General features: G+C 45.2%; 2 protein-coding genes across 5 annotated transcripts in view; one reads left to right on the forward strand and one right to left on the reverse strand.

The window, feature by feature from the left end:
* The window catches only part of Ranbp10 (RAN binding protein 10), a 69,019-nt gene extending 61,550 nt beyond the window's left edge, over positions 1–7,469 (reverse strand). The window contains exons 1-2 of the mRNA XM_010612272.2: positions 7,201–7,469; positions 6,334–6,445 (exon numbers count right to left, since the gene is read on the reverse strand). Coding sequence (XP_010610574.1) covers positions 6,334–6,445; positions 7,201–7,435 — 347 coding nt within the window. The 5' untranslated portion in view covers positions 7,436–7,469. The remainder of the gene's footprint in view (positions 1–6,333; positions 6,446–7,200) is intronic.
* A 74-nt stretch (positions 7,470–7,543) lies between these two features.
* The window catches only part of Tsnaxip1 (translin associated factor X interacting protein 1), a 15,910-nt gene continuing 9,136 nt past the window's right edge, over positions 7,544–14,317 (forward strand). For 3 of the 4 annotated variants that reach the window (XM_010612264.3, XM_010612265.3, XM_010612268.3), the window contains exons 1-2: positions 7,544–8,092; positions 10,682–10,778. In XM_010612264.3, the coding sequence (XP_010610566.1) occupies positions 8,046–8,092; positions 10,682–10,778 (144 nt within the window). In that variant the 5' untranslated portion in view covers positions 7,544–8,045. Of the gene's footprint in view, positions 8,093–9,054; positions 9,272–10,681; positions 10,779–14,317 lie in introns of those variants that run through there. The other variant, XM_010612266.2, reaches the window with a different exon arrangement.

Consider the following 14,317-nt stretch of genomic DNA (forward strand, 5'->3'; position numbering starts at 1 on the left):
TGTGTCACACGTGCTGGGGGCGAGGGTAACCTTGAGTAAGAGGACCAGTCACAGGCTAGAAGGGCCTGGGCTCTGTGGTTCTCCAGTCAAGAAAAGTGGCAGATGGAGATCCTAATTAACTGAGTGGCTCTGAGTTTCCATGGAAAAATCACTTTAGGTGATCCTGACTCATGAGAGGGAAATGCTTGGTATAAAACATGGGATAGTATTGTCTTTCACATGGGAGCTGGCAAACCAAACTATCACAGAACTCCAGTAAAAGCAGAGTCCCTTTACTTCCAAGAAGCCTTCCTGGCTACCAGTCTTTAGTGTCCCTCCCCTGTACCTAACCATACCAGAGAAAGGCCAGCTGAGAGAGGGAACTGCTGTGAGACAAATATGCCTAAAGCCAAGTACCCAAAGCCACTGGCCCACACTGGGCAGGACTCTCCAGTGGAGGGACCTGGTGAATCAGACCATCAGTCTTTTCTTCTCCAGCCAGTACCCATACACTGCTAATGCCCTCAGGACAAAGTCGGGAGTCCCTGGGTCAAAGCACACAAGGGTTTTTTCAATCTGGCCCCTGCCTACCCTCAATGCCCTGTGCTAACATTTATTGTTGTTTTAAGACAGTCTTATGAGAAGGAAAAAATAAAAACAAAGCTTTTGTACATAGGGAAGGGAGAGGGGTTGAGGGGGGCAATGGGATAATATAAAATAAAATTTATTAGGGCCAGGATTTAGCTAAGATTCCATGGCCTGCCTTGCAAGTGCAAGGTCCTGAGTTCAGGAGTTCAATCCCCAGTACCAAAAACAAAACAAAACAAAAATAAATGAATGAATGAATGAATGAATGAATGAATAAATAAAATTTATTTTTTAAAAAAGACAAAGTCTTATGTTACCTTAAGGCTGGCCTTAAATGCCTGGGGTCAAGAAATCCTCCGGCCTCAGCCTCCTGAGTAGCTGGGACTACAGGTATCCCACCATGCCTAGTTTTGCTTCCATACCTTTCAACATTCTACCTCTTCTGCCCAAAGCATCTGCTTCTCATTTTGTTTACCTAAAACATTCTAACTTCTCTTTCCATTCACCATTATCTCTTCTAAGAAGCTGTGCCCATGGGCCGGGGATGTAGCTCAGTGGTGCCGCCACCTGCCTCATAAGCGCAAGGACCTGAGTTGGACCCCTAGTACCAAAAAAAGAAAAAAGGAACTCCACACTGTATATAGAAATAGGCAGATCCCCTGAACCAAAGACATGTATTATGCAAAGAATGAAAAAAAAAAATATGAGAAGCAATATTATGTATGCATATACTCAAAACTGCAGCATAGGGCTGGGGATTTAGCTCAGTGGTGCTACTGCCCACCTGAGTGCAAGGTCTCCAGTTTGATCCCTGGAACCAAAAAAAAAAAAAAAAAACCCAAAAAAACAAAACAAGAAAAAACAAACAAAAAAATATTGCAGCATAATAATTAAATAAATCATACACATTTCATCATTACTTAAAAAAAAAAAAACAAAAACGCTGTGTCCAAATTTGCAGGTAAGAAGTCTATGCTGGGGGCCACCCCAGACAGGGTATCTTCTATCTCACCCTGTGAAGTTGTAAGCTGGGACATATCTCTTCTCTCTAAATAGGCCTCATACCTGTGCTCTTAGGCCCAGGCCTGGGACAAGACAATGGTTGCTCCTCCTGGTGTGGAGGTAAGTATCCTGCTGCTTGGCCAAAGAAAGTCAGCTGCAGGAGCAAACAAGAGCTGGTTGGCTATGGCCAGAGATCTCTGCTTCAAGCACGAAATGCAGAGGAGAACACCCCCACCTCTCCCCACACCATCCAGTGCTCTAGCCCAGGCTTGCTGTTCTTGGGTAGAGCCACCCATCACATGTCAGGAGGCCTCTGCCACTGGGATGATGTTACAGTCTATTTTGAGGGTCACACTGGAGCATCTGTCAGCAGGGCTGGCCACACCCTCCATGTGTCATCACTAAGAGCCAGAGACACCCACAGGTCCAGTAAATCTGCCTAAGGAAATTGCTCTCTTGCCAAGAATCCCTGGCTTTGGGTCCTCCTTGGTTTCCTAGAAAAATCAACCTGGACGCTTCTTAACTCACAGGGCTCAGATGTGTCCTTACCCCACTAGACCTGCTCCTGGAGTTCTGTGCTCTGGTGACTTGGCAGACTGCAGTTGAGGCCCATCAGTCTGCACTGAGCTCTTAGCTCTAACACAACACCTCATTCATAGCTCCCCACATGTGGGGAGTACCCAAAAAGCCCAGTGCCCTAACACAGAGCTAGTTACTCATCAGACTCATAGGTCCACAGGTTCTGCCTGCTAGGAAACTCCTACTGATCCCTCAAAATTTGCCCAGGCTCTGCCTCCTCTGCAAAAGTGCCTTTGAACCTATTCTCTACTGAGCAGGCCACATGCTCCCTGAGGACAAGGTTGGCCCATATTGGCTTTATTTCTCCACTTCTGGCACATGGCCTGGCACATACTAGAGACAGATAAATACTCTATAAAACCTATCAATGAAACCTTCCTAATTAGCTTACTGTGTCATTCTATAAAAGACATCATTGTGCTAGACACAGTGAGCATGCCTATAATCCCAGCTATTCAGAAGGCTGAGGCAGGAAGATTACAAGTTTGAGGCCAGCCTGGGAAATTCAATGAGATACTGTCTCAAAATAGAACCTGACTTAAAAAACCAAAACAAACAAACATAGTGAGTTCAAGGCCAGCTTGAAATACTGTACATAATGAGACCCCGTCTGGAAAAAAAAAAGGCTGGAGATATAGCTCGGTTATAGTGCGTTTGTCTAGCATATGTGAGATTCTAAGTTTAGTGCCCAGTATTGAGAAGAAAAAAAAAGTATAGGCATTGTGATAATAAAGGCATCTCTGGAAAACCATGACACTAAAAACCCGATTCATTACTAAAAATGAAGTATACCTGGGCCAGGGATTTAGCTCAGTGGTGCCACCACCTGCCTCGCAAGTGCAAGGAGCTGAGTTCGATCCCTGGTACCAAAATAAAAAGAGGTATATCCAAATCTATAGAAACACAAGGCTGGGCGTGGTGGTGCACGCCTGTAATCCCAGCACTGGGGGGGGGGGGCTGATGGTTCAAGATTGATTCTTATTTGACTCCCACTGGCTGGTTCTTTGATGTTTCAGGCATATGGAGTACATGAAAACACTTCTGGCACCACACTGTAAAAAAAAAAAAAAAAATCTATAAAAACACAAGTTCAGACCGGCAATTTAGTGCAGTGGTGCTGCTGCCTGCCTCCCAAGCACAAGGTCCTGAGTTTGATTGCCAGTACCAAAAAAAAAGAAAAAAGAAACACAAGTTCAATGAACACTAAATGGATCAAGCCCAGCGCAGAGCAGGTCACACTGTTCTAGCTCCACTTAGCACTGAGCACCTTTCAGTTCTGTCACCTAACAATGCAATCTCGTAAGACTCCAACAGGACATGCCTTCACCCTAATCCAGGGAAGGAATGCAAGAGCAGCCCTGATAGAGAAAGGAGGCAGCAACAGTTTGGACATGTGTCTGTGACCAGGAGAGGACATCTGACAAGTTAGGCTACTCCACTGCACATCTAAACCCACAGCCAGGGCACATTCCAGGGATTCATCCAAAAAACAGGTACATCCATCCCCATTTGCTCCAACTGTTTCCTAGGGGTGCTATGAGGTTCAAACTAGATATTCAGGAAAGCTACACAACTAGTTACTGCTTGAGTCATGGACCAATAGGATCAGAAATACACCTTCAGCACTTACAGGAAAGAGGAAACAAGTTGGTCGCTATCTGCCTCCCCTGTAACTGCTCTTGGACTCTACCTGGCCTACACCAACATCTATCTGGCTATGTCTTAGCTATGGGAAGGCTTTCAGAGATCCCATAGAGTGGCCATGAGGGGCTGTTCATATACTTGCTATGCAACAGTGATCAAATAAAGCAGGCCATTATAGGCATATATGACCTAGGACTTTTCAGAAACTGAGGCTTCAATGGGCTGAAGGTGTAGTGCAATAATAGTGTTTACCTAGAATGTATGAGAGGCCCAGGGTTTGATGCCCAGCACTGAAAAAAAAAAGCACACCCATAATCTCAGCACACAGGAGGCTGAGGCAGGAGAAGTGCTGTGAGTTCAAGGCTACAAAGCAAGACCCTATCTTAAAACGAAACAAATATCTGAGACTGATAGCTATATTTACCAAATGTAAAAATGCTAGGAATAGAGCCAGGCATGATAGCACATGCCCGTGATCCTAGCACTCAGGAGGCTGAGGCAGGAGGATCACTGAGTTTGAGGCCAGCCTGGGCTACATAATGAGTTCAAGGCCAGCCAGAACTACACAGTGAAAACCTGTCTCAAAACAAAACAAAACAAAAAAAACCTAGGAATAGAAGTTAGAAATACGCCCACTTTGCTTTAGACTTGTAGGCAACGTCTACAATCAGATAATCTAACATGGAACAAAGCTTTTCCAGAAATATACACTAAAAACTGGAAAGTGAAAGTTATGGTGTATGCCTGTAATCACAATACTTGGAAGGCTGAAGGCTGGGGCAGGAGGATTACTGTGAGTTAAGGCCAGCCTAGGCTCCATAATGAGTTCAAGGCCAGCCTGAACTATATAGTAAAAAGGAAGAAAGAAAGAGGTGGAGGGGAGGGGAGAGAAAGAAAGAGGGAGGAAGGGAAGGAGGAAAGAAAGAGGGAAGGAAGGATATTGGGGGGTTGGAGAGAGAAGGGAGGGAAGAAATAAAGGGAGGATGGAAGAAGGAAGGCCGGCAGAAATGTTCGAAGTCAGTCAAAGGGATCTAGGTCTCTAAATTTAAACGCTTTCCTTCTAAAAAGTTGTTTTTATCTCTTACTAGCTCAACTACAATACACAATATCTACAATATAATAAGGTGTACAAAGAAACTGTTCTACTCTTCGCCCTATAATTTTAGGAAATGCCCTTCGGTTTCTTTGGCAATGTAAGACTCCAGCACCAACATCCTAGTCAACACTCTATTTTCAAGTTGTTTGTCTTAAGAGGCCATTTTCATTCATACAAGTTAAAGTACATTCAACACATGTTCTATCTGATGGTGGAAAGGGAATATTAAAGACTTTAAAGCTCTCTAGTCAATGTTTCCTAGCCAGCTGTGGTGACTCACGCCTGTGATCCCAGTACTCAGGAGGCTGAGGCAGGAGGATCATTGCATCTGAAACTAACCTGGGCTACACAGCAAGACCCTGTATCAAAAAATAAACAAACAAAAGTTTCCTGTCTGTAAATGCACTAGACTGCCTCTGGCAGTCCTGCCCACAGCACAACCCCTTCTCAGACATTTTGCATGCACCACAAAGGACAGTCCCTAGGACAGAAGAATTCTTTTCTAAATGCTCAGGAGCACACACTGAGGGTTGGCACAAAGGTCACTGGTAGAACTGGCAAACTTCCCAAACCAGACCCAAGGTCTGACAAGGAAAGCTTTTCCAAGGCAGCTGCAGTCATGTTATTTCATATCTTAAACAGACTGTTTTGCTTAAACAAAATCCTTTGTGACAACTGCTAGAAAAAGGGAAGACTGGGAGAAAAAAGAAGAAAGTGAAAAATACTCCTTCTGATGGCCTGTCTATTTTTTTTTTTTTTTTTTTTTTTTTTTTTTTGGTACTGGGCATCGAACTCATTTCCTTGTGCTTGCCAGGCATGCAGTGGAACCACTGAGCTAAATCCCCAGCCCTTGTGTCTCTTAACACCCTAAAACAGGGAGTCTCCCTGATGCTGACTTTAATGAGGATCTTTCTACAGCTGGTCTGACTGGTGTTCAAGTCCTTGGACTGAAAAACAAGTTTATGAGCAGCAAGGTCACCTGATTCTGACCATGTGTATACTGTTTACTCTGAGATGAGAATGGTCACCACAGCTTTGATGAATGCTGCAAAGACTCTACTAGCTCTTTGAAGCTTAATGAGGCAACTACATGACTAAATTCCATAAAATAAGGGGCCCCAAGTGCAAAAGGAGGGAAGTCATAAACACCATATACAATTTGGGGAAACCCCATTTTGGATGCTAAATTGTTCATGCAAACTTGTCACTTGTGTCCCTGGTCTATAAAGTATCTAATTACATCATCACTAAAAAAATGTCTCCTGCTTTACTCACAACATGCCTACTTACTTAGACCTCATCATGCCCACAGTCAGGTGACACAGGCAATCTAGACCCAAGTGTTCAGCAGCTTAAATCAGTCACAAGTACCACCCAAGAGACCTCAAGCTCAGAACAGATACAGGTCAGTCTTGAGGAAAAGAAGATGGTAACAAGGTGCTTACCCATCTCTTCCTTTGCTGACAATCTTCACCTCAAAGTAATAAATACCACAGGCAGCAGGTATGGGGTGGGTGGCACGCACTGAGGCTGCATCTTTGTGATTTTTGCCATGACCTAGTGGGGTAGGGCAAGGAAGAAATTTCAGTAGAAGAAAATGCCAATCTAAATTTCACTCTTCTCTGCTCCATGGCAACTTCACCCTTCCCTGGCCAAAGGACGCCCTTATTCAGTCTGAGGAATATTTAGACAACCGAGTAAACACATAAGCCTTGCACCTTTGGCTCACCTCCATCTGAGACACTGTCTTTCATAACATAAAGACTACAGACAATGTGGGTGCATGTGAGAAATATTCCAGTGCAGCTGGTAGTCTCTCTAGAACCCAGGCAGCTTGGAAGTCCACGGGAAGGAGGAAGCAGACATGGGAGTCATTCCCACCAACCATAACTTAGGCCAGAACGCCAGGCCCATTCTGAGATGACTGGCAGGCAAATCAGCCCATGCACCTCTGGCTAATGGTGGGGGGTGTTACCACCTCTTTTTGCAGTCACTCCTGAAACAAAGCAGCGTCCAGCTGGAGTTGGAGTCTGCCCAGGACACACAGGGAGGCCCTAAAGTGGAAGGTCCAGCTCAGCACTGGGTTTGGACACCTGTTGCAGTTCTCTCGACGTCGGGTGTCTCAAGGCAGAGCAAATCGGGCAATCAACCCTCGGCCTGATCAACCCCACCACTCTGGACACTCCACAGGGACTCAGGCCTAATCTGGAGCATTCAGGCAGGAAAAGGGACGTGACGGTGCAGGAGCGAGGGAGCCCAGCCGCCCTGCAGACGCTCTGCACTAGTACCCCGGCGGTCGGACCGGACGATACCTTTGTAGTGGACGCGGAGGTTTCCCTGTGAGAGGCCGATGTAGTTGTACTTGTCCTTGGGGCTCCAGGAACGCGGCAGCGGCGTCTCGTGCTGGTTGACTGCGGGGTACAGGCGTTGCAAGCGCTGGCTCAGCTCCTGCTCCACGGGGGACGGCAGCCCGCCCCCAGCGCCCCCGCCGGAGGAGTCCCCAGCCTGCGGGATCCCAGCTCCCGGGTCCACCGTCGCCGCCGCCATCTTGGAGGGAGCTGCTATTGTGTCACTGAGGGCGGGGAGGAAAGCGACCAGATCCGCCCCGCTTAGCCAATAGCCCGCGAGCCTACCAGGGCCTCTGGGAAACCGAGTCCGAGTCCCGCACCTCCCTTTGGACACTGACAGCACCTCGCCACATTTTGAACTTCATATCCCATAATGCAAAGCGCTCCAGAGGCGGGTCCACGTAGGTTGGTCGAGCCCTTCGGGAAATGTAGTACATACCGGCTCAGCCATAATTCTGTCTAACAGGGATTCTGGTACACCGAAAACTACAATTCCCATCGGCGTAGTAGACCTGGCCTCTCTGCTCGTCTCTCACCCCCGCATTGCTCTGTTTTACCCCCTTGCCTCAGTTCTGTATCTGGTATGAAGTCTCCTGTAGTAACTGGTTCTCAGGGTACTCCATCTTCGGATCGGGGGCCACCTTTGCTATTTGGCCTTCTTCCCAGCTCTCAAACTAGGGCTGGGAGCGTGGCAAACCTTAACCCCGCCCTCACAGCAGTGCCGCTGGGGCTTGGTCGCCATAGTGACGGGTTGTACACTACAGAGTTTCCCAGGCAGCTAGTGCAGGCCACCTGCCTGCCTGAGGTTCATGGCTTCCCCATTGCAGTCGCGGGACTACAGCTTCTCCAAGTCGAGGTAGGCGCTGGCTGGGCTGAGGGCGGAGAGGATGAGTACTTCAGAGAGGGAGATGATTTTGGATCCGGACCTCTGCACCCGTTAGCCTCTGTCCCTTGGGCTAGGACTCCCAGCCCCACATAATCAGTGCTGCAGAAACAGAATCCACTTGTCAGTCCAATGAAGACCTTACATGCTATCAGCAAATGGGCAGGCGTATTTTATCATTAATAGTCGCAGCCACCTTGTACTGAACGTTAGTATGCAAAATGCTTTATACGTTTAATCCTCCAACATCTCTATGAGGCAGTAATCACATCTTACAAATGAAGAAATGGAAGCCTGGAGAGATCAGGTGCTTTAACACATACTTACAAGTGACAGAGGCCAGATGGAGTGGCACACACCCGTAATCCCAGCTGAAACCACAGGATCACTGTAAGTTCAAGGCCAACTTGGGCTATGTAGTCAGTTCAAGACCAGCCTTGAACTACACAGTGAGACAGACCATACCTAAAAAACAAACAGGACCCGGGATTTACCTCAGTGGTGCTGCTGCCTGCCACCTAAGCAAATGGTACTGGGTTCGATCCCCGATACCAAAAAAAGAAAAAAGAAAAAAGACAAAACAAGCAAGCAAACAGTTTTTTTAAAAACCCTAATGATATAAGCGATGGAGCTAAGATTTTTCTTTGGGGTGGGGGTTACCGGGGATTGGGACCTTGTGCTTTCGAAGCAGGTGGCAGAACCACTGAGCGAAATCCCCAGTCCAAGCTAAAATTTGAACCCAGCTGTGTCAGACTCTTGGACTTTAGTCATTAGCCATTAGATAACTGTCTCTTCATCCATATAAGAGATACTTGTCAAATTGTTGGCTGACCCTTGCAGCCCAAGTACATTCAATGGCTTTAGGTTATCTCCTGCCTGCATTCAGGGGATGCAGCCTCTATAAACTATAAAAATGTGATAGCAAGGTATATTGGCCAACAAAGCTATGTATATGGATTTAGTAAAAAAACTTTGACTATATGTCTTTCTAGCTTTGAGATCTCAAAAAAGAAAGAAAGAAAGAAAGAAAGAAAAGAAAAAAAGAAAAGAAAAGAAAAGCCCTTGAATTTCCAGACCTCAAAATCAGTTTTGAGAACATTTAGGCAGAAATGGGAAGCCCTCACCACAGCTCTTGTATATAATAGACATTCAGTAAGTGTTAAATGTAGTTCTTTCTCCCCTCCCTTCTGCTCATTCCCAATGGAGAAAAACCTGACCTTACTTGCACTTTAATCTTTCAAGGTCTGCTGCCTTGACAGAGAAAACCAACAAAAGTCCCTTGGAGCAAGAAATGTCAATTTGATTTTATTATTCAAAGCTAAAATGAGTCTACAAGAACCAGGCAGAAGGCTTGAGAGAGTTGTTCCCAAGCACAGTCATAAACTAGAAAACTACAGTCAATGATGAAAGGCATATAAAACAGACTCAGAAAAAGGAATATCCAAACATTTTAGGAGGGAAGCACAAAGTCATTTCTGAGAGCTGAACTTGGTGGGGATATAACTCAGTGGCGCTCTGCCTTCCTGGCAACTGCAAGGTCCTGAGCTCCATTCCCGATACTGAGGGGGGAAAAAAAGGAATACTGCACATTTATTGCTTCTTGGCCTTTTGACTAAGCTCAAATGTAGTATCTGTTCTTATCAGCTCAAGTTCAAGTCTTTGAACTTGCTGGAATTACAAGTGTGCCATCACAGCAGGCTAGTTCCATTTTTATAGGCAAAGACATTGAAGTTCAGAGTGGTTAAGCAGCATTGACAAGGTCACCAGGATATATAAGGGAAGCAAACACACAGGTCTGTCTGGTAGCATACCCCTACCCCATGGATTGCTGGAATTACTTCTTCCCTTTGTTCCATCTTTTGGCCTCCAAATGTCTTCCTAACTAGAACAAAGTTTGGGTCTCCTAAGATGTTTGTGTGTGACTCCCTTAGAATCACTTTTATAACATCCTGCTGTCATAATATCTGGGCAGCTCTTTGCAGTTTACACAGTATTTTGCATTTCTAACTTATTTAAACTTGAAGTATTGTGAGAAGCAAAGCAAGAATTGTCTCCATTTCTTTAAGAGGAAACCAGACTAAAAAGGTTAAATTGCTTGTCCTAGAGCATCCTATTGGAACCCCAGATGTCTCTCCCCAGATCCTATCAGCCATAGTGGAAGATCCAGACTCATATGCCAGCTCCTAGGCCCAAATCTTGCACTTCTTGTTCTACTGCACCTGTCTTTGGTATCGAATTCTTAGAATGTGGGAGATTTGTGGACATGAAACCATAGTCACAGCCACAGTGAATGGAAATTTAAGTCCATAGGGCTTTCTGGGTTCATTGTTAGGGTATCTTGCAGCTGTTGAAGTTTATAAGACTCTAGTGATGAGAAAGGAAATGATTTGGGATCAGGGCCTTGCTAAACAACATCTGTAGGAATCTGAAGGTGGTGCTGGGAAGACCCAGAGCCTGGCTCTGAGGCAAGGGGAGGCCATGACTTGTGGATTTGGGAAGGGTAGCGGAAGCTGCTCTGCACCCTGGGCTCTGTTACCCACCACGAGCTTTTCCTCTGTGCAGAAAATACCTGAGACCTTCAGGAGTGACCACAGATGATTTCTTTCCAGAATCCAAGAGCACCCAGAAATTCAAGCTTTCTCAGAAACGGAAGATGCTGGTTAGTAACAATGCCCTTTTGGAACACCACATATTAGTCCCTGGACTGTGTCTGTCTCCCTTTCTGCAACCCAAAAGCACCATGCACCTGAAATATGCCCACTAAAGTAGCTATTTCCCAAGCAGAAGAGCGCAGCTCACAGATGCAAGGCCAATCAGGCTTTGGAAAAGTGGGGAGAGCACACTGGCTGCTCCTCGTCTGAAAAGTCTTCCCATACCTCCCTAAGCCTCAGACTCCTTTCCCGGCAGCTCAGCATTCTAGAGTGGGCCTCATTTCTTCATCAAGACTACGATGTGCCCTGCACCTCTTCAGTGCTGGGATGGTCATACTAGATCTTCCGAAGTTATTCAGTGCTGTGACTGTACCTTTCTGTCTTTATGGCTCTAGTAGCCGATAAAGTACTTAAGTGGCTAGCATACCTTGAGAGGTCCAGAAATGCTTATGAGCAGGCACGTGGCAGCAGGGTAAAGAGATGTGTTTCTCCATTGTGTTGTTGGCTCTAGCTTCCTCCTTCATTCCTGTTATTTAAAGTTTTGTTTTGTTTTGTTTTGCTTTATTTTGTGTTAGTACTGGGGATCGAACTCAGGACCTTGCACTGGTGAGGCAGGTGGTAGAAACACTGAGCTAAATCCCCAGCCCCTTTAAAGTTTTTGTATAAAAATGAATGCTGCCAGGCATGGTGGCACATGCCTATAATCCCAGCACTCCTGGAAGGCTGAAGCAGTAAGATAGTTATGAGCTTGAGGCCACCACCCTGGACTACACAGTAATTTCAAGGCCAGTCTGAACTTCATAGTGAGATTCTGTCTCAAAAAAGAAAAAAGCTTGGGGGGGTGGCGCACACCTGTAATCCCAGCACTCGGGAGGCTGAGGCAGGAGGACTGCTGTGAGTTCGAGACCAGCCTGGGCTACATAGTGAGTTCCAGGTCAGTCTCAACTACATAGTGAGACCCTGTCTCAAAAAACCAAAACAAACAAACAAAAACAAAAAAAAAAAGGAAAGAAAAAAGAAAAAAATGCTTTGTACGTGTGTGTGTGTGTGTGTGTGTCTATGTGCTTGCCTAGCTCTCAAGCACTGTACCACAGAGCTTCTGTTGATATGATCATAGGATTGTTTGTTTGTTTGTTTGTTTTTGTTTTGGTGCCGGGGATCAAACTCCGGTCCATTGAGCTTGTGAGGCAGGCCACTGAACCACTGAGCTAAATCCCCAGCCATAGGATTGTTATTTAATTAACAAATAACCATTGTCTGGGGCTGGGGATTTAGCCCAGTAGTTCTGCCACCTTCTTCTCAAGTGGAAGGTCCTGAGCTCAATCCCCAGTACCAAAAAATAAAAATAAAAATAATAAAACTGTCCAAATCTCAGAGGAACAAACACATTTGAGCAAACTTGTAGCTGTAGCTCACAATAAAGCGCTGTCGTCCAAGTGCTGCTTTCCTTCTAAATGTCCCTTGAAGAGGATTTGAGACTATGTGGGCTGCACACTTTGTGAGACGGGACTGCCAACACGGGTCCTTTCCAGAGAGAGTAAGATAGGCACTCTGTTTGCAAAGGTGAAGCTGAACCAGGTCCCCCTGGGCTAGCCTTGTTGACTCCCTGCCCCCATCAGTGGTACAGGGACAAGCTCATTTGTTCTTTCTTGTGGTGGGGGTGTACGGGGGATCAAACTCGGGACCTTGCACTTGCGAAGCAGGCCGGGCAGCGGAACCACTGAGCTAAATCCGCGGCTGCTCTTTTTTCTGTGCAGCCAAAACCAACCACTAGGGGACGATGTTCCCCCTGCGGTTCCCCCGCCCCACTCTGGGAGCCGCTTTCCCATTTTCACCTGCAGGGGGTAGCAGAGAGCAGAGAGCTCCAGGAACATCGTGTTCCAGTTACCAGCCAGCTGAGCCCAGTTGTTAATAATAACCCCGACCAGGCGGCCAGTGCCGCTTGTTATTTCTACGCTCTGCAGTCAAACCCTTCCCCCGCCCAATAGAAACAGCTGAGCACCTGTATTGGCTTTTCTTTTATTTTATTTTTTTGCTTTTGAGACAGGGTTTTGCCATGTAGTCAGTCTGGCCTTGAACTCATTATGTACCTTAGGCTGGCCTCAAACTCTCAGCCATCCTCCTGCCTCAGCCTCCAGAGTGTTGGGATTACAGGCATGCGGCACCATGCCCAACCTTTAGGGAGGGTGAGGATGGAGGATTATAAATTCAAGTCTTGCCTGGGCAATTTAGATAGACTATATCTCAAAAAAATGAGAAAAGGGCTGGAGATGTATTCAGGGGTAGACCACCCCCAGGTTCAATCTGTTAGCGCCAAAAAAAAAAAAAAAAAAAAAAAAAAAAAAAACAAAAAAAAAAAAAAAAAAAAAAAATCAAGCTGTGGTGTCAAAAATGTCACTCCAAGCTAGGCATTGTGGTACACGCCTGTAATCCCAGCACTCAGGAGGCTGAGGCAGAATTGGCACGAGTACATAACATTTTTATTTTAAGTAATAAGTGGGTATGAGAAAAATGAATTTATTTTAATTTTTTGAATAATTATTTTAGAGACCTTTATATTATCTGTTCCTATTTTCACTGGGTATCACCCATGTAAGATTTCTGGTCTTTGATTTCAAAATATGTTAAAACTATTCAGAACTCTAGGAGGCTAAAACAGGAAAGTGAAAATTTGAGCCCACAGGGCTCACTTACTGATATAAAAGGTATTTAAAACAAACAAACAGAAAAAAGAAGACTGGGATGTAGCTCAGTGTGAAGGCTCTGGGTTCAATCCTCAGTACTAAAAAAGAAAAGTGTTAATACTTCATCTGTGATTCATGATTACTGTTCTATATGTTAAAAGATTATTTTCATTTAACCGATTATAAATCTGTTCATCTGTCATTATCAATTATATTACACTCAAGTTACTGACCTTCAACCTTTCTCTGCTCGATGTGATTTATCCTGATAGAAAAGCTTTAAGCTTTAATTGTGCCAGGCATGGTGCTACATGTATTCCTAGCATTCATGAGGCTAAGACCAGATGACTACCAATTTTTTACCTTTATAAAAAAATTTTTTTTGGTGGGGGCCAGAGATTTATCTCAGTGGTTCTGCTTCCTGCTTTGTAAGCATAAGGTCCCGAGTTTGATCCCCAGTATGAAAAAAAAAATTTTTATTAGTGAGGCATGATGGTACATGCCTGTAATCCCAACGCTTGAAAGGCAGAGGCAGAAGGATCACCTCAGAGCTGAAAGCCAGCTTGGGCTACATAGTGAGTTCAGGGCCAGCCTGCACTACAAAGTGAGACCCTATCTCAAAAAAAAAGGGGGGCTGGGGATTAGCTAAGTGGTTCGGCTACCTGCCTTGCAAGCAGAAGGTCCTGAGTTCAATCCCCAGTACCAAAAAAGAAAAAAAAAATTGTATTAGTACATGTCTGCTGTTTATAATGATTACATTCATCATGGGGAGTCGGTAAATGTATATAATACATCTTAATTCTTTTTCTTTTCTTCTTCTTCTTTTTTTTTTTTTTTTTTTTTTTTTTTTTTTTTTTTTTTTT

The sequence above is a fragment of the Fukomys damarensis genome, unplaced genomic scaffold, assembly GCF_012274545.1.
Source record: "Fukomys damarensis isolate Sample0158 unplaced genomic scaffold, DMR_v1.0_HiC HiC_scaffold_32, whole genome shotgun sequence".
Lineage (NCBI taxonomy): Eukaryota > Metazoa > Chordata > Mammalia > Rodentia > Bathyergidae > Fukomys > Fukomys damarensis.